This window comes from Rhodamnia argentea, chromosome 11 (assembly GCF_020921035.1).
Source record: "Rhodamnia argentea isolate NSW1041297 chromosome 11, ASM2092103v1, whole genome shotgun sequence".
Lineage (NCBI taxonomy): Eukaryota > Viridiplantae > Streptophyta > Magnoliopsida > Myrtales > Myrtaceae > Rhodamnia > Rhodamnia argentea.
In genome coordinates this window covers 775,835-796,524 of record NC_063160.1, presented here as the reverse complement: position 1 = coordinate 796,524, position 20,690 = coordinate 775,835, and the positions used below count along the sequence as shown (strand labels likewise).

At 39.6% G+C, this 20,690-nt stretch overlaps 1 protein-coding gene across 3 annotated transcripts; it reads left to right on the top strand.

Annotated features, from left to right (window-relative positions):
- The first annotated feature begins 1,427 nt into the window (after nucleotides 1-1,427).
- On the top strand, nucleotides 1,428-16,740 carry LOC115755906 (NAC domain-containing protein 2-like). Of its 3 annotated transcripts, none has more exons than XM_048271982.1 (4): nucleotides 1,428-1,576; nucleotides 15,329-15,453; nucleotides 15,575-15,852; nucleotides 15,964-16,740. In XM_048271982.1, exons 1-4 carry the CDS (start codon nucleotides 1,443-1,445, stop codon nucleotides 16,405-16,407), a joined length of 981 nt encoding a protein of 326 aa, XP_048127939.1. In that variant the 5' UTR covers nucleotides 1,428-1,442; the 3' UTR covers nucleotides 16,408-16,740. The 3 variants fall into 3 exon arrangements, with proteins under 3 accessions (XP_048127939.1, XP_048127940.1, XP_030551361.1); XM_048271983.1 differs by lacking the exons at nucleotides 15,329-15,453; nucleotides 15,575-15,852; nucleotides 15,964-16,740 and adding exons at nucleotides 1,823-2,100; nucleotides 2,214-2,655; nucleotides 2,712-3,024 and having other exon boundaries at nucleotides 1,428-1,701; XM_030695501.2 differs by lacking the exon at nucleotides 1,428-1,576 and having other exon boundaries at nucleotides 15,179-15,453.
- Nucleotides 16,741-20,690: the final 3,950 nt, after the last annotated feature.

Below are 20,690 nucleotides of genomic sequence, written 5' to 3'. Positions count from 1 at the left end.
TTTATAACCCACTAACAAATTTGGCAGAAGGAATTTCTTCAATAAGATATGGAGAAAAATACAGGCCATATAAACAATCGAGGAATCGATAACTTGTATATGTTTCAAACATGTAGGACTTGCGACCAGCCAAAGAAGAAGGAAAAAGGAAAAAAAATTGAAAAATGAAATAAAAAATTCGACTTTCTTTTTAAAAGAAAAAAAACAATAAAAAATTAAAAAGAGAGTATAGAGGAAAATCCATTCGATACCAAATAGCAGAAAAATTTTAATATTTATTTTCAAGTCTCAGTCAAATACCGCAAAATACCGTCATGCTCTTGGAAAATAACCTTCTCGGTTAATTTTCGTGAAACAAACGGAGCCTAAAGATTCACTCTCAAAGCGAGTAGTAATCATGGCTTATTAGCAAGAGTGATTTGATACTTTCATAGCTTAAAATTTACTTCAACTATTGATATTTTATTCTTTCTGGCGTTGTTCCTCCTTTTTTTTTTTTTTTTTGTGGGTCGGATTCTGGCGTCGTTTGACCTTCAGAGTAAAGCGGCCGAAAGTTATCAAACCATCCCCAGTTAACTCGGAGGGCAGACTAGAATATCTACCTTCTTTGACTTCTTTGCTGTCTATTGGGGCAGGTCACATAGCCGATTTGGCAACAGCTAGTGAAAATGAGATGACTGGCCGAAAAAATGAAATTAATTTACCAAGCCACGGTTGTCTCGTTTGCATTTTCGTACGACACTGTAATCATCACTAACAGTCGATGAAAGTAAATGTGATTTTGTTCCGAACTTTACGATTGAGTGTATGAGAGGATGAATGTATTCTCCGATATGCTTTCCACTTGTCATTTTATGGATCTTGTGAAGGAGAAAGTTTTCTAGACCCGAAAATTTTAAAATATAAATTGATGTGTTCTAAGAAATTAAAACACAACCGCTTGGAAAGTCGAGATTAAGACCGCATTATGAGATTAAAACATATGTGTCTCAGTTTTTATTGTGGGTATATAACATGGCACGATATTTTCGCCAAAAGAAAGGAGGGTTTTGACTCAATGAAGGGGCAAAAGGGCACGGAGACCAACGGTCAAGGCGTCCCAAGAGATGGGATTAATTACTGTTTCTGCCATTGGCCAAGCAAAGACAAATTAGCTGACGGACGCCATGACGAAACCAAGAGTCCTCCCACACGTGTCGACCTCTGATTGCACAATGGACTCAACTGTCTTGGCTTCCGTCGCCGCTTGTTGCTGAGGAAGCTTCAGGTGGTTGCCCTTCGTGCCCTCCTCCCTTCCTTTTCGATCCAGGTACACGCCGACCTGTCGTCGTGCGGGATCTCTCTACCCCACGTGTCTGAATCCCCCCCACAATCAAAGAAAATGAGAAGGGAAAAAGAAATTTAGGGAGTTCGTGCCTGTATATAAACGCCTCGGTCGTCTCATGTCTCTGTGTGTGGATTCAACAAAGATCAAAGCTTGGAAGCGAAAAAGCAGAGAGTTACAGAAGAACAGAAACAGAGTTGACAAGAGAGAGAAGATGAAGAAGGCTCAATTGGGTTTACCAGCAGGGTTCAGGTTCCACCCCACGGACGACGAGTTGGTGAACCATTACTTGATTCCCAAGTGCGCTTCCCACCCCATCTCCGTCCCCATCATTGCCGAGATCGATCTCTACAAGTTCGACCCTTGGGAACTTCCAGGTACTTTGACACAGCTTCCTCTGCTTCTCCAGGCTCTGTTCCTCCACACTTTCTGTTTCTGCTCGTGTTCATTTTGGCGAACCTTCCTTGATTTCTGATGGAGTTTGGCTTCGAATTGCAGAAATGGCTCTGTACGGCGAAAAAGAATGGTACTTCTTTTCTCCGAGGGACCGCAAGTACCCCAACGGCTCACGGCCGAACCGGGCAGCTGGAACTGGGTATTGGAAGGCGACTGGGGCCGATAAGCCGATCGGCCGCCCGAAGACGCTCAGCATAAAAAAGGCGCTAGTGTTTTACGTGGGGAAAGCTCCGAGAGGAGTGAAGACCAATTGGATCATGCACGAGTATCGCCTCGCCAATGTCGATCGATCCGCCGGCAAGAAGAAGAACAACTGGAGGGTAATTACTCTCTTTCGCTTCTTATCCCTGTTTTTGGTGTTACAGCACATGTAATTGGAAGAGTTCACATAGAAAACTCAATGATTAACATGGATCCTTGCTATTTATTACAGCTTGATGATTGGGTTCTATGCCGAATATACAACAAGAAGGGCACCATAGAGAAGCATTTCCCCTCCATCCAAAATAACCAGGCAGAGTTCCCGGAAATGGAGACAAAGCCGCAGATTGTTATGCCGGCGGCACTCAACCGATACACACCTCCCCAATACGGGCATTCGCCAATTACTGCGGATCACATGTACATGGACTCATCGGAGTCGATGCCAAAGCTGCACACGGATTCTAGCTCCTTGGGGCACGTGGGGTCCCCGGACTCGGGGTACGAGAAGGAAGTGCAGAGCGAGGCAAAATGGGACGATTGGGAGAAGGCCCTCGATTTCCAGTTCAGCTCAATGGATAACTTCTTGGACGATTCGTTTGCGCAAGGACAGTTTCAGCCGGATCAGTTCTTCCTTCAGGACATCTCCATGTACTTGCAGGAGCCAATTTGAACGAGCCTGACGAAGCATTCCATTCACGATGATTCACATTGACATTGTATCACCAACTGGCACGGGGTGATCAGTCAAGACAATCTCTGTCTTGGACTAATTGCTGATGTGGGGCTACCGACAAGAGTTTAGTCCTAGGATTTTGCTTTGCTGGGTTTTGCCATGGAGAGAAGCAGAGCGTTGAGGTGCATCCAGCCGAAACAGCGAAAACCGTCTGTCCGGCTCTTCATTGGCAGAGCGACGATGCGGCGGTAGTGCCGCGATCTCGAGGGGTCTGTGGTGAACGGCACAGATGGTGTTTAGGATCGTGTCACCTTCTATGGCAACCTGTAAAAAATATCTGGTGAAAGTCTCCAGGGAAATTACAAGACGCAGGATTGTTGCCAATGATTCTGCTGCGGGGAGATCGTTGCAAGGGAATCCAAATTTGAGCCTGTCAATATATTCAGTTGGAACTACATTTATTTAAAAAACTTAAGCCAATAAGTTGTAGGTTTAACTTGCATATATTAAATGCTCAATATCGTATTAATTTTTCAATGTGAAACTTCTTTAGTGCATTTTAACAGATTCAATTGAATCGAGTTCAAAAGGAACAGTTTTGTGGTCCATGGAGAGACTAATTTTCAAGTCAAACGGGTGATAATTTCTTGTGTTTTTTTTCGAATTTCCTATATATGGAAATATCGTAATAAATATACGAGATTTACTCTTTATTTGATCCAGACTGTTATTGAGGGTCGGGAGGCTGCTGTCCAAGGCTCCTTCGAGGACACATGCATTCAAAAGTAACGGTGCAGAGGAGAAACCAGTTACATTTACGGGTCGAAAGCTAGAAAATTTTGTGCTCGTAAGTCGAGAGATTGCTCATAAACATTAGGGATAATGATGCGAAATGGTCCATAAATTTTGACTCAGTATGTAATATGATTTTTAAAATTTAATTTCTTCAATCCGATCATTGAACCGTAACTCAATGTACAATATAGTGCTTGAACTTTTAATTTTTTCAATATGATCTCCGAACTTTTGATACATGTTTAATTTAGCCTCTGAAACAATTTCAATATGAAATTGTTTCATGCCATTCTTCCATGAGTTCAAGTCCATAGATAACATTGAAGACATTCATATAGTTGAAGGACTAAACCGAACATGCACCAAAAGTCCAATGACCATATTGCATATTGGCCTACTTAAATAAATTATTTGTTCAGAAATGATATTGCATATTGAGCTAAAGTTTAAGCACTTTTGACCCCCCCAAAAAAAAAAAAAGGAGTTCAAACTTTGTTTGTGTGAGTTTCTCCGAAAATAGATAAGTAATGTGGGACAAGAAGAGAAATGTAAATAAATAAATAATCCATTATTTAAATAAAACACGCGTTTCATTTCACTTGGACACACCACACTTTTCAGTTTTCGCACAAAGATGAAATATATTAGTCTGCGATGATTTCTTTTTTGTTTTTTTTCTAAAAAAATACTTTTCTTACAATTCTATCAGAAATAGCGCAATCTTAACCGCAAATTCATATGTTATTATTGTATATTTTACATAAAGTATTCATTAATTAAAAAATCTTGTGATAAAAAATAATTAACAGTACGGCCCGGCCCACGTGTAAAATCTATTAACAGAAAGGTTAATAGCGGAATTCGAAATTTGGTACGCCACATGCACGGGTCATTAACATCATGCACGACGTCGCCTAGACAAGACAACGGTCCATTCCTAGCCGAATACGAAGCTTCCGTGGATACTTTTGCTTTGAGTGGAAATGAAAAATCATAGATTTGCTTTTTTTTTTCTTTTAATCTGATTAGGGTTTTGTTGTTATTAATGACGTGAGGCCCGAGCAATCGCTTTTTGCCATTTTGACCGGCTGCTCCCGCTTCCGTCGGCCTAATTGGACTAAGCTTGTGCTTACATCATAATTCATTTGTATTGAACCACGTGTCGTTATTATCTTTTGCTTTTTCATTACTCAAAATCTTACTATCCCCGCATTTTTTACTCTATTTTTATTAAATCCATGGCACTTGATTTTTCACAAAATTTGATTGTCGACCCTCATATTCAGGTGCATTTTTTTCTTTGATAATGTTCAGGAATTCGCATGCTATTTTTAAATTTTTCACTTAATCCCAAATAAATAGGATCATCATTCCTCTTTAACATAACTTTTTTTTTTCAAAATCGACTGTGACCTCACTAATTTCTTCAAGACATCATAATAAGAGATCTAGAATTCCCTAACTCACTACCGACTGAACTTAATGTATTCTGTCCCACCTAATTCAGCTATCAACGTTAAATAGATCAATCTTGCTAGTTTTAGTTCAATCGAGACGTTGATATGTTGACATTCATTCGCCTTAGACATACAGGATAGTCGTGGCTCTCTTTTGGTTCCAACGGCAATTACGACGCAATTGTGCGAAAAGATTTTGAATTCACTGAACTTCAAGGACGTGATTGTTTGAGAGGTTTCTTGATCAACCCTTCCCACAATTTGGCCAAGAAGGGAATTGCCCTTTTTGGTTTACTCTTCTTACTACTATGATACGTAATTTCGCTAGCTAACGACAGAGGTGACGTTGGCTTGCACACGTGTGCATTTGTGCCGAAACCGAACCTCGTTTCATCATTGATGAGGGTTGAGCCATTGCTTTGAATGTTTTCTAGAGTCACCTTAACATAATAGATCGCTTACGTTTCGAGCTACAAATGAATATTGTACACTACAAAATGCCTTATTCGAATATTCAGCTAGAATTTGTGCACTACTTTCATAAAATCATTGAGGGTGAGCATAGTTCCAGGTTGAACCTAAAACCGGACCAGTGAAAAACCCGTCCGATTTCAGATTTCAAAGTTTGCAAGGTAGGTTATAGGTTCCAAAAATTGAAAAACTTACTCGACGAGCAGCTTCCCCGCTTTAGGAACCTTGAACTTGAAACCAAGAACAAGTTTTTGTATTTTCCTTGGTATATATGTCTTCGCGTGATACTGCGATATTCTATGGCGTCCGATGATGAATGTGTAACTTGGAACCACTAGTGTGAGTTTCCATTGCCGACGATATTTATGATTAAGATTTTTATTTTGTTAATGTTTTATTTTATTTTTCGTGCGTTTAAATATGAGTTGTGGTCAAGCGGATTGTAATAACAAGTTGTAGTCGTTAAATGTGATAATCACCGCAATCATTCAATTAAGAATACAAGCGAAACCCGGGTAGACCCTAGAATCAACCTTGGAACCTATGATAGGATAGGTTCTAAGTTTCAGGATATGCATGGTAGGTTTCAAATTTCAAAAAATGATGAACCTTTTTAAATAGGTAGGCTTCAGATTTCGGGTGGAACCCGAACTCGAAATTTAGAACCACTCACCCCTGCAAATCATATGTACACTTCATGAGCCATGCCCGCCAATCAACTATGGCAATCCTGAAGGGTTCGGTATCACGTGGAAAAAAGTTACAATCATAGGTTGTAAGCCGAAAAAATTGGATATTACCTTGACCAACCTGCTACCCAACCTAGAGCCTTGAGCATTGTACAAGGACGTGCTATAGGAATAACCCGTTACCTTCTGGTCATTATTTTTGCCTATCATCTTTCATGCCCATCCCATAGGGCATAGGTCGAGTGATTCCTCATAAATATGATTATTAAAAGATGCTCAAGATATGGTTTATAAAATCGGTATACCAAACATTAGGACAATCTCCCATTGGGTAATTTAAATACGGAAAAAATAAAATGGACAAGCAAGGTGGAATGATGTGAGCAAAGATAATACATTAACATATACTGAGGATAAGGTGGAATAATGTGAGAAAAGGTAATTTAAAGCACATGGTTCATTTCACTTGGACCAAACCTCACTTTCGATATAAAGATAAAAAATTGTTGTTCGTAGATGTGATGTTGGCGGCAACCTTCACCATCCATTAACGTTGGTGTCTCCTTTTATTGGTTACATGAACAAGTGATTTCGACCGACTTCACCTGAAAATTACAGTGTTTTTCATTTTTGCGAAACCAAATTTCCACCATAAATGGACAATGTAAATTTGAATGGGTCACGTTCCTATGGAAGAAAGAGGCCATCTTTAGCTTCGATTGTCATATGTTAAATCTAAGGATAAGGGTTCTCCGTTCTGACCCGTGAGGTATAAGTCGTATTGATTCGCGCCCCTTGCGTGTCGCATCCGCTACACACATTTCGGTCTCCCAAAAAAATTTTTTTGCATGACTTGCTGGCGTGGTGCGACATGTCAATTTTATCGAGCACTTTTAGGTCCTACCATTTATGCCACGTCGGCCGGATAAAATAACGATTGCATCAATCATATCAATAGAGCCAATGGTACTAGAAAAAGTTGGATGCTCTACAAGACGTGGAATAAAAGCGTGTCTAACTCTTTTTTTTCTTTTTCAAAAAATTGAAACTTTACAAATTTATTGGTTACTCGAAATAAAAATATGAAAATTCATAAAATTTTAAGTGAAAACATCTTTCTTTCTTTTTTCGTCATTGTCGCTGGCTGGCGAAATAAGAGGAAATCACAAAAGTCGTGTGGGGGGTCCCATGATTACTAATAATCCACCCAAGTAATAGAAAATAGAAATCGGGCGACGAGGATCGATTGATTAATTAATCAATGAATTGTCGAATGGGAGAAGATTCAGATTCGATTCGACGAAAACGGTGTTCTTGTTTTGGGGGCCGCACAGCCGCCGGAATCCCGGGTGAAATGGACGTCCACGTCACGAGCCTGGTTAATCAACGTCATGCACGACGTCACTCAGACAAGACAAAAGGATTTCCTTCCATGCTTACAACATATGTCTTTGTTTGGACCAAAAAAAAAAAAAAAAACATGTGTCTTTGTTAACTTTTACTTCCCAATTTTACCGGCTTAACTATATTACAAGTGCCAAAACTTATATACGACGCTTACTTTAATACCAAAAATTTTAAAATAATCACTTAAATGCTAAATTTTTTGAAAAATAATTACTTCGGTATCAAAACTTTCAAAACGATTATATAATCGTCATTTTTTTTAAAAAAATCGCTTACTTCAGTGCCAATTCCGACAAGCCACGTCAACTCAAATCGAAATTGGCACCAAAGTGAGCATTTTTTTTTTTTAAATTTGGCACTTAAATGATTGTTTCGAAGGTTTTGACAGTAAAATGAGCGTCATATATAAGTTTTGGCACTTATAGTGTATTTTAACCCAATTTTATATGTACTTATTTATTTATTTAGTTAATCCAAAGTACTTAAATTTTCACGAAATATATACATATCTTGAAAGTAAATTATACATACAATTTCAGTCATTCCGGATAATACTTTTTGTTTTTGCCCAAGAAAATTGTACTCTTTACTTTCACTAAATCTTAAACAAATAAGCCTTTCATTCTTTACTACTCCGACCCTCGCCGGACCATTTCCGGCAATAATCTTTGATGATCGAAATGCCACCTTCATTCTTCCGGACCCAAAATCTCAATAATGACGAACATATACATAATACAAAAATTCAGGCAACGAAGTACATTATCGGAGATTTGACTAATACAGGAAAAAGGATACCTCAAGTATCAATATTTGTGTCTGACGCTCACTTTAGTGCCAATATTTTTTAAGAACGATTATTTGAGTGCCAATTTCAGTGAGCGCCCGTTGGAATTTCTCGTCGTTGGCACTAAAATAATCGTTTTTTTTAATCCAATTTGGCACTTAAGTGATAAAAAAAAAATATTGACACTAAAGTGAACGATATACACAAATATTATCATTTGAAGTGTCCTTTTGCCCATCCCAAACATATAAAAAAAAAATAGTCGTTGGATCTCTTGTGGTTCGGATGGCAGCTGCAACGCAATTGCTGACAAAGAGGATGGATTTCCCGAGTTCAAAGTTGGTACCTTTTTTGTTCTCTTATTTACAAGAGAATATTGTCCAAATAATTATATTTTCACGAGATAAACGTAGGCAAACTACATTCCTAGGTAAGCTTATCTCATGGAACACGTCAGTACCATCAACCTTCACAGGTCCTAGCAAGACAATGGCTTCCTTCAAATTTTTCTAGGATCGACAATAACTGGTCAAACCAGAAGTTTTGTACATCAATATTTCTTCTATACATTTTTTGTTTGTATTTATCTACTTCCTCGCATTCGATATATCTAATGTTGATTGACATCATAAAATGATACATACATGATCATATTAAAATATCTAATATAGTATTTGGGCCACGAAAGTATCAATTTTTCGCACTCGGTGACCACTATCAATTATTCCCAACGACGGTTGCAAAAAAATACATTATCCATCTGCTTCTATTATCTATAACACTTATCTAGAAGAAGTTACAACAATCATAAAATAGCGGCAACAAAAAAAAATCACGCACGGGGTATACTCACGTCTATTGCTCGTTGTCAATGTTGAGGACTTCGTCGATTAAGTTCTCTTCGAAAACTTGTGCCTCGATAACTTTTCTAGCGATTCGTCGATTCTTTTTAAGTTTTCGATAATTATGTTCATGAATTGGTGAAGTCTTGTATGTTCAGAAAATGTTAACACACAAAATTTCAAAGGTTTTAAATCAACGGGGAGATTTACTATTTAATTGAATCAATAGTTTCTAAAAATCCTTAGAAATGCGTGTTCGCAAATATCCTGTGGTCGCGGGGGTAGTTGCAAAAAAAATTGAGAAACCGGTTACAATCCTAGATCGAAAGCCGGAAAAATTGAATATTTCTTTGACCAAGGTCATTATTTTTGCCTATCTTGTTTCATGCCCATATGTCGAGTGATTCCTCATAAATATGATTATTCAAAATATGCTAAAGATGTGATTTATGGAATTGGTATACCAAACATTATGACAATCTCTCATTGGGTGATTTAAATATGGAAAAAAGAAAATGGATAAGGAAGGCGGAAAATTGTGAGAAAAGACAATAAATTAACTAGTAATATAAAGCACATGTGAACCATTTCACTTGGACCAAACCACACTTTCCGCGGAAGCATAAAAAATGTTGTCCGTGATGTGATGCTTGGTGGCAACTCTCATCATCCATTAGTGTCTCCTTTTATGGTTACATGAACAAGTGATTTCGACCGACTTCACCTGATAATTACAATATTCTTTTTTTTTGCGAAACCGATTTTCCATGATGGATGAATTATGTAACTTTAATTGGGTTGCGTTCCTATAGAAAAGAGATGATAAGTACACCATAAGTGCCATAACTTTTGTACGGCGCTTATTTGAGTGTCATAACTTTTTTTACTCACTTGAGTGCCATATTGGAGGAAAATCGTTCATTTGAGTACCACTTTCGGCAAATAGTCATATATGGATTGTCATATGTTAAACATTTCGATCTCTTGAATTTCTTTTTAATGAGATTTGCCGACATGATGCGACATATCAATCTTACAGAGTACGTTCACGTTCTATCATTCATGTTGAGTGAATCAATCAATCGGCTAAAAGGACAATTAACGACAAGAAGACTTGATCGCATCGATCGGTTCGATCCGGAGAGTCAAGGGCATTAGAAAAAAGTCTGATGTTTTACAAGACGTAGAATAAAAGAGGGCATAACCCTAGTTTTTACAAAAATTAAACTCTTTAAATTTATCAGCTATTCAAAATAAATATATGAAAATTTATGAAATTTTAAGTGATAACTAAAAAAAAAAAATGCGATGACTTGTCATTTTCGCTGGCTGGTGAAATAAAGGGGGTCCCATGATTCCTAATCATCCAAGCAAGTAGTAGAAGGTAGAAATGGAGTGATTTAGAATTATGATTAGTTAATTAATTATGGAATGGAAGGAGGTTCATATTCGATTCGACGAATACGGTGTTCTTGTTTCGAGGGGCAGCATCGAGGTAGCTTCCAAGGGAATGGGGCGTCCACGTCACGTGCATGGCTTCAACGTCATGCACGACGTCACTCAGACAAGACAAAAGGTCTTCCTTCGTTCCTAGCAGAACCCGAAAGCTTCCATGCTTACGTGATATGTCTTTATTAACTTTTTACTTCCCATTTTTATCTATCGAAATTTTGCGACTCCCACATATTTATTTGTCTTAATCCAAAGTACTTAAACTTTCACGAAATATATACTTGAATGCAAACTATACATATGATTTCTGTCATTTTGAATAATACTTTTTGTTTTTGTCCAAAAAAATTATACTCTTTACTTTCACCGAATCTTAAGCGAATAGGCATTTCATTCTTTATTTTTTGCCTAACTTTTTCCAAAAGAGGTGGTGATGTTGTCCATCTCTTCGTGACATCAGAACAAGAGGTCTTGAGTTCGCAATTCACCGACTATCGAATTTGACCATGTTTCATCTCGCCTAATTTGACTATAATCTTTAAATAAACTCGTCCCTCTTGATTTAGTTATCCGAGGTCCTAGTATATCATCATTCATTGACTCCACACGTGTCAAAAATGGTCGTTGGGTCTCTTGTGGCTCCTCGGATGGCAATTGCGAGAAAAGACAATAAATTCCTTGGACTTCAAAGTTTGTAGTCTTGCAACTAACCCTCCCTCCAATTTGGCCAAGAAGGAAATAGGGTTTTTGTTTACTATTCTTGCTAATTGCGAAATGTCGTTTTGCCGGCTAGTGACAGAGATGACGTTCATCTGCACACGTTTGCATTCGTGCCGAAACGGGACCCCGTTTCATCAAGACAGGGGTCAAAGCCAACGTGTTGAAACGTTTCTAGAGACAGCTTGAAACGGCTCCAACAAAATCATGTGGATTTGCTACTAGGGGCATAAAGGTCATTTGAGAAATAGGTCGCTTAAATTCGGGTTTCGAATTGCCGCATTCGCGCATTCTCTTAGAGCCGCCCCAAATAACATAGGCTTGAATTTAAATTATACACATAATAAAAGTACTATGTTAAATATTTTTTTTTTGGGGGAATAGTTCATCCCAAGAGGTTCACAACGCCTTACTTTTAATAAACCCTGATGTTTTAAAGTCTTAATTAATATCTATTCAACACCATTCTTGTTTATTATTCTTGCTATTACGGTATGCCATTTCGCTGGCTTGCGGTAGAGACGACGTTCATCTGCACACGTTTTCATCACGACAAAGGTCATACCCGCTGTGTTTAGAGGTTGAACGTGACATTTTGTTTTGCAACTAAGCCTCCCCCTCAATTTGGCCAAGAAGGAAAATATGATTTTTGCTTACTATTCTTGCTATTGCAAAATGTCCTTTCGCTGGCTAGCAACAGAAATGACGTTCATTTGCACACATTTGCATTTGTGCAGAAAACGGAACCCATTTCATCACGACAAGGGTCAAACCCAATGCGTTGAAAGGTTTCAGGAGACAGCTTGAAGTGGCTCCAACAAAATCATTTGGATTTGCTACTAGGGGCATAAAGGTCATTTGCAAAACACCTCACTTAACCTCTGGGCTAGAAACGCGTGCTTCAAAATGCCTTACTCATTTGAGCAAATATGCTACCATTTGAGGACTACTTTATAGATCATATGGTCGTGTTGCTACAGAAGTTCGAGAAATAACTTGAACATCGCCCGACGCCCTCAATCAACTATGAAAATCCCCGAGGGAATTGGTTGATACACCATTTCTACTTAAGCGATAAGTGTGTTTGTCTTTCTCGTTCAATATCTGAGTTCAACAAATTGCCGCATTCGCGCATTTTCCTAGAGCGACTCCAAATAACATAGGCTTGTGTGTCTTCGGTATTTTCTCAATGTGTTGGGGTGAAGAATCGTCGCATTTTTTAGAATTTGCTTGGGTGCTCAAAAAGTTTCAGATACCCATTAATGTAATAAATGTACTATGTTAAACAATTTTTTTTTTGGTGGGTAAGTTGAACAAAGTTTGAGGGTGTCGGGACAAACACCACGCCACTAATGAAGGGTTGTATTGCAAACCGATTCGGAATGATCTCACGGATAATAGAAGAAAAATAGACGTCGCACGGTTTACCCAGGTTCACTCCAGAATAGGGCTATGTCATGCAAAGAGATTTCACTATAATTTTAGGTTTACAGCCGCATAACTCGTTACAATGATCAGCAAAAAACGAGCATATATATATATATGTGTGTGTGTGTGTGTGTGTGTGTGTCCTAAACGGGCCCAAAACCTAATCTATCCGAAACTTCTTTAGTCCCTCAACAAATGGGCTAACTTAGACAAAAGTCCAAACTCGTTGAGGTTGGAACTCCCGTCCGCCGACCGGGCAATGGGACACTCGTGTCGGAGGCGCGGCCCCCGAACTCCCGCATTTAGTGCGCAGGGGTCACATATTGTCGGATCATATTTCAATTTTCCTAAGCTCACGTGGGCGTGCCCGATGTGAGAAACAAGGGTCCCCGAAGTATTCGCCAACTCCAACAACTAACACGTTGAATCTATCTAATAAAGCCATGGAATTTTAGAAATCGAATTTGCTCAACTAAAGAACTATTTTGGTCCCACAATGTGATAATAAAAAATGGCCATGGGGAAAATTAAAATAATGGAGTACTTGAGATATGATTTTATATATCTAGAATATCACAATATTTAATTGCCCGGCCAAATAAGGTTTTACCCGAGGACGATTGCTTCTCCGTGCGAACGAGAAGAGGGGAGTAAGAGTTCAATTGCTTTTTCTTCTTTAGGTAATACTGGGCACGATAAATTGCAGGAAAATAAAATGAACACAATCTAAGGCTCTGTTTGTTTCGCATAAAATGAATGATTTAGAAAACATATTTAAGAAAATAATTGCTTGAAATAATTAGTCAATTTTTTTTTTGCATTATCTACGACAATTATGTTTGAATATTTTCGCGAGACGATAAAAATTTATTAAAAAAAATATTTTTTTTAAATTATTACTTTTTTCACGAAACAAACAGAGTATAAATGGATTCTTCTCTAATGTTTATCCTCACTGTATTTGCACATTCCCATGGAAGCTTATCTCATGGAAGACGTCACTCACATCAACCTCCACTGGCCCCAGCCAGACAATGGCTTTCCTTTATATTTATAATATTAAATATTTACTGTATTGAATATTTTAATGTGCAACATTGGTCAAATGTAGTCTAAATCCCAACCCCTTGTACCTTTGTTTGACAATCCCCAGTTAATTCGCAGGAAAAACTGGAAAAAAAAAAAAATCTTCCTCCTTTGACTTCGATGCTGTCTATTGGGGTAGTTCATATAGCTCTATCTACTTTGATGATGAATGATCTCTGCTCATATAGCTGATTTGGCAAGACCTAGCGAAAAAAGACGATTGGTCGAAAATCGCGATGAGCATGAGATGGAAAAGAGAAAAAAGAAAAAAGAAAAGAACAAATGTGCAAATTCACTTTGCGGTTGTGAGTTATTGTTTTGATAAAGTTTGACTCGACAACGAAATACATTTCATCGAGAAGAGGAAAAATGTTATGCGACTATTCTAGACGGGAGTTATCACTATAGCACAAGGGAATCGATAAATATCTTTCAATGGAATTTATCCATCGTGCACGACATTTAATACTGTAATTCAATCAACAATTAAGATAACAAGAATATATTTTGTCAGAATTTAAACAAACATATGAAAACTATGGTTAAAACACATGCTGGACTATAATCGATAACGAAATATTTGAAAACTATAGTCACAAACTTACAGTACATGATTTGAAAGATAAAAAACTGTGTGTTTTTGCGAAGGTTTACAAATAGTACGATGTGGCTATTTACAACAATCGTCTTTAGAAAACTTATTTATAAGAAATTACAACAACAATAAAAATAGCGGCAATCGATGATTTCGTCGATAAGTTCTCGTCGATAATTTGTGTGACTTCTTTGGCGAGTTGTCGATTCTTTTCAAGTAACTGATAATTTTGTTTATAAAAAGCGAATTTTTGCTCTCATTGACTAAGTTCATAACTCATAGAAAATAACTAAAAGCTAACCATTTTTTTTTTTGGAGTAAATAGTTTATGTAAGTGAAAATTTTAAGCCGCAAATATTTATTTATTAGGTTTTTATGTTACCTTTTAAACATAGAAGGTTGGACTTTTTTTTTTTTTTTTTTGACGGGAAGGATGGACTTAATGAAGGGGCAAAAGGGCAAAGGTGGAGCGACGGTCAAGGAGGCCCAAGAGATGGATTAATTACCATTACTGCCACTCCCCTCCAACCCATTCAACGAGTAAAGACAAGCTAGCTGACGGACGCCATGACGTCACCACAAAGTCCTCCGACACCTGTCGGCCTGTGATTGACCAGTGGACTGAAACTTGTCTTGGCTGCGCTCACCACCTGCCGCTGAAGAAGCTTGAGACCCACGTTTTTGGATCCAGACACAATCCGTCCCGTCGTGGTGCGGGGATCTGTCCACCTCACGTGTCTGAATTACCCCACTTGGCAGTGTTCGTGTCTGTATATAAACCCCCTTGGTCGTCTCATTTCTCTGTGTGGATTCCAGTTCTAAAAGTTCGAAGCTTGGAATTGAAAAAGCACGGACCAGAGAGTTGCAGAAGAACAACAGGGTTGACAGAGTTGAGCAGAGAGAGAAGATGAAGAAGGCGCAATTGGGTTTACCAGCGGGGTTCAGGTTCCACCCCACGGACGAGGAGTTGGTGAACCATTACTTGATCCGCAAGTGCGCTTCTCACCCCGTCTCCGCCCCCATCATTGCCGAGATCGATCTCTACAAGTTCGACCCTTGGGACCTTCCAGGTACTTTGGCACAGCTTCCTCTGCTTCTCCAGGCTCTGTTCCTCAAGACTTTCTGTTTCTGCTCGTGTTCATTTTGGTGATTCTTCCTTGATTTCTGATGGAATTTGGGTTGGAATTGCAGAAATGGCTCTCTACGGTGAAAAAGAATGGTACTTTTTCTCTCCGAGGGACCGCAAGTACCCAAACGGGTCACGGCCGAACCGGGCAGCTGGAAATGGGTATTGGAAGGCGACCGGGGCGGATAAGCCAATCGGCCGCCCGAAGACGCTTGGCATAAAAAAGGCGCTAGTGTTTTACGCCGGGAAAGCTCCGAGAGGAGTGAAGACCAATTGGATCATGCACGAGTATCGCCTTGCCAATGTCGATCGATCTGCCGCCAAGAAGAAGAACAATTGGAGGGTAATTACTCTCTCTCTTCTTGTAACTGTTTTTGGTGTTACCGCACATGTAATTGGACGAGTTCATAAGGAAAACTCAATGATTAACATCGATCCTTGCTGTTTATTACAGCTTGATGATTGGGTTCTATGCCGGATATACAACAAGAAGGGCACCATAGAGAAGCATTTCCCCTCCACGCAAAATAAACAGGCAGAGTTCCCAGAAATGGAGACAAAGCCGCAGATTGTTATGCCGGTGGCGCTGAATCCATACACACCTCCCCAATACGGGCATTCGCCAATGACTACAGATCACATGTACATAGACTCGTCGGAGTCGATGCCAAGGCTGCACACGGATTCTAGCTGCTCGGAGCACGTGTTGTCTCCGGACTTGTCGTGCGAGAAGGAAGTGCAGAGCGAGGCGAAATGGGACGATTTGGAGAAGGCCCTCGATTTCCAGTTCAGTTCAATGGATAACTTCTTGGACGACGTGTTCGTGCAAGGACAATTCCAGTTGGATCAGTTCTCGCCTCTTCAGGATATGTCCATGTACTTGCGGAAGCCATTTTGAGCGAGTCCGTGGAGAAAACAGAAGTGGGTTTTCCTTTATGGCGACTAGAGAGTCAGTCCTAGGATTTTACTCGGTTTTGCCAGAGGGAGAAGCAAGTTTTCGGGTGCATCCGGCAGCGCAGTGAAAACAATTTGGGCGGCCCTTAATTGGCTGAGCTACGGACACGGTGGAAGGGCCGCGATCTGGGCGGTCTGTGGTGGTCGGTTTAGATAGTGTTTAGAAATTGCATTCCCTACAGTCATGTCCTGTAAATACCTGATGAGTCTCTAGGAAATCGTTTGCTGTAAGATCGTAGCAAAATTGTTTCAATACTTTATATAGTGAAGGTTATTTCCATTATCATTATTGCTTGAGATCCCTAGCCTCTCGATAACCGTTGGATGAAATAAAGAGTAGATCTGGCTTGTGGATCGTAAAATCTTTAAAATTCTGACCCGTATCGCATACTTCTTGAACAAGATCAAGCTCATCTGATGCTGTTGTTAATCATTTCCAGTTATTGCATTGTCCTCGACTCGTCCTCCCCGCATATCTTCCATATAATGCAATTAGTTTCTCTGCCCGCGCTCTGGCAACCATTAGCCAATGCGAGTTTGGCTAGTATTGGTCAAATGTCTGCGAAGGAGCAAGCTGATGCATTCATGCTGTAACTAGAGAATTATCGCTAACAGAATATGGAGATCACAATGAACAAAGAAAGCAGATAGGTGACAAGTAGCACCAACCGTATCGGGTTCTCAACAATCGACGTGCGAGCTGAAGAACCATCCAGTTGTTGAGTTTAAATAGGCTATAGCCAATAAACCAACACGCAACGGCCAATGAGGACGGGAGTGAGGTGAATTTCTTTAAGGAAAAAACTGATGAATACTACGGGGAGAGTTGTTCCCTTCTATAGCAACTGAACTTGTGGCGACCTCTGCTTAGAGTGAATTGAGACCCACCAGAGTCTTCTTAGGCAGTAGAAGAAAGGCGGCGAAGAGATATTTTCTTACGAAAGCAAAGAGGATCGGAACAGAGAGGCGGCCCGTGCAAGCAAAGAATAACAAGAAAGCCAAGTCTTCGACTTCTAGAACTTTTGGGAAGCTGCATGGCTTAACTGTCTGCTAACTTCTCAGTACTTCTGATGACTTTAGGAGCTAATCCAAATGCTTATGATAGCCAATACCACATAAAGGTCCTGGATTCTGGAAGGAACTACGTGATACCCTGCGTAACATTCCTGGAATGAGAAGGAAGGATTGTCATGAATTTACTGGGGGAGCACATATAACCCCGTATCGTTGAACAGCTCAATACCTCCGGTACGACCCATGATGTATCCAATTCTACACGGATGAAAACTAATACTACGAGGGAAAGGGGAAAAAGAAAAGGCATCAATCTTGCAGAAACATAGTGTTTTTCCTATTCATGGAGCTGAATTGAAAGCACAACAAGCGCGCTTGTATATTTGGAAAAAAGACGGTAGACTTGTAAACTTAGGACAGTTGAGAATGAATTCAGCAGCATCACTTTAAAAGTTTAACTCTACTGGGTACTTCAATAAAAGAATGCATTGCCATTTCTTGATACAGAACTACATGACCACTCATTCTTGCAGCACACTTCTTTGGAATTTAGTATCATCTACTTACTCAGGCATCAGTATGGCCATTAGAGCGCTTATCTTCCTGAATTTAGAATTTTCTTCATGCTGCTCGTCCGACTCTGGAATTTCAATATCAGTCCTAGCTGCTACATTCCCTAAAACAAAGTTAGGAGAAGATTACGGGGCACACACATGCCAGTTGAATACCAACAACAGATGCGTGGTGGGAGTCACACAACTGGCGAAGAAAGGCATGACTAGGACCTATAAAATTTCTGCATTTGTTTCTGCGACTTTAAGCACAAGATCGGGATCCATTTCGTAAACATGGACTCGGCCTTCTTGTGAAGTCTGCCGCTTCATTTCCAGGACTTCACACCTGCCAATGCAAAGTGGGAATGTCTGCTAGTTAAAATCAGAGTCATTTTTTTTTTTTTTTTGTTGTTACCTTTTCACGGCGCCGAGGTCGCATTCTCCATCTTGGAGATGACTCGTGCAGAGGTTTTTTTTTTCCTTTTCCCACTGATGGTGAAGAGAAGCATGACTGTGAGTTGTGCAGCAACTAATGCCTACCGTGTTCCGTGAATTGATGCTGAAGATGATTTTTGGATCCAAGATAACTGACATTCTTGTATTCCGCCTGTTTGCCCCTTTTCTTAGGGAGTTCCTTCCCGGAACAAATGGGCCTTTTCTATTGTTCAAGCCCAACAAACGAAGTCCATGAGATCCAATTCCCATCTCTTACACCCATGAAGCCCATGAAGCTGCATCTTCGAAGCCCAACAAACGAACTTCCTTCGACCTATTTACTATCGTTGTAGCTGGTCTGAGGGGAGAAAAAGACTAATAGAAGAGACGAATAGGCATACGGCCTTGTTAGTAAATGGATTGGAGGTAAGGATATTAGTGTCATAGGTGCGAGAACCGGCTCCCGCGCTCTTCAAAGAGGCAAAGCAAAAATCTGAGAACTGAAAGTTAGATATACGAAAGTCTCTTCCCTTATATCAGAGTTTGAGAATCAAATTTCTCTAGATAGGAAAGTCTCTTCCCTTTCATATAAGAGCTCGAGTATCGGATTTCTCTATAAAGGAACTCTCGTCAGATTCACAAATCCGTGCGTAATTGCTCGACCACGAATTAAATTTTCGTGCAATGATGAATAAAAACACAATCTCGATTGACGAAGGTCCATATTTATTAAATTAGATGCTTTCATGCAATTTTTATTTCCACATGGACGACAAAACAAAAAAAGAAAAAGAAAAAGAAAAAGGATGGCAATCCATCATGGGACACGGGCCGGTCAAATCTCCACATGCTGAGTGGGTAGTCAATAGTCAACCAAGAGGGGCTGCACCAACTCCATGCAAGCCAAAAACTTTGGGTATAACATCGTTGACCATTCGCAGCTGTCGATGTTTGAATGTGAAGGAAAAGAATTGATTTCTTGAAGGAATTAAAATAAACGACGTCGAAGCAAACCAAGCACGACTTTTTTGACAATTGAAAATGATTTGTACTATGGTTTTGCCTTCTGTCTTTGATTCAACTCTGATTTGGGTGGGAGAGGGTCGTACTGGTTCAGCTTGACTCCTCAAGAGTACCTTTTGAGTGAGTGAGTGAACAACCCATTTATTCAATTGACGGATTGATTGTATTCATTGACCATGAATCAGGCCTACGTATCCCACCTCGTTTGTCAACGGCAGGGGTGTGCATCGATCCCGATCCAACTCGGGAATCGGATCGGACCAGATCGACCTGTTTTATGTAGTTCTCAGGGGAGACGGTCCAGTTCCCGGTTCCACATAAGGAGTTGGACCGATCGGACCGCACCGACCAATCGACCAATATTTCTTAATTGTTTTTTGTTATGAAGAAAACTCTCATTAGTGAATTACTCTTTTCTTTTCTTTTCTTTTATTGTTGGAAAGCTCTCACCTGTAAGGAATAGAAGAAAAGGGAAAAAGAAGAAGAAATCACAGGTTCCGGATCTGACCCCGGAACCGTAATAGACCGAGACAGTTCCCGGTTCCAGAAGTCGAGAAACAATATTAGAACCAGAATTTGTTTCAGTCTATTTCGCGCACGGTTGTTAATCCGGCTTGCATGTGAGAAAGATACCCCCAAACAATTGGTTGCACTCCTATTACTAAATTTAGTCAACCAAGGTGTAGGAAAAGATGGCGCCCGCCTTCACAACTGGAGTCAATATATGGAAAACGGCACAAGTATATTCGAAAATACATTCAACTGAATTTATCATATATATATAGAGGGAGACAATTAATTCGATTGCATTGATGGAGAAAGTAGGCCGTCGTTGAACGACTTTGGTCCAAAGCACGACAAAAATGTGTGATATTGGACTCAAACCTAATAAGATTGAACACAAGTAAGAAGCACCTTTCAGAGCATTAATTTACGGACTTCGCAATTAACTTAATTCCTCCGTCGACGCAATGGGCCAGATAAGATGCAAGTCGGAATTTGATTGCTTTTCATATTGGAAGCATCGCGTTTCCGGGTATTTAAAAACAATGATAATAAGCGTAATGGAAATTCAATCTGCTCGAATATGTTTTTAGAAGAAACTAACAGCAGTTTACTTTAAAAAGGATGGAATTAAATTGAAACAACAAAAGAAGCATCATACCATACTAAAATTCTAAAATAATTAGCAAGAGTCAAG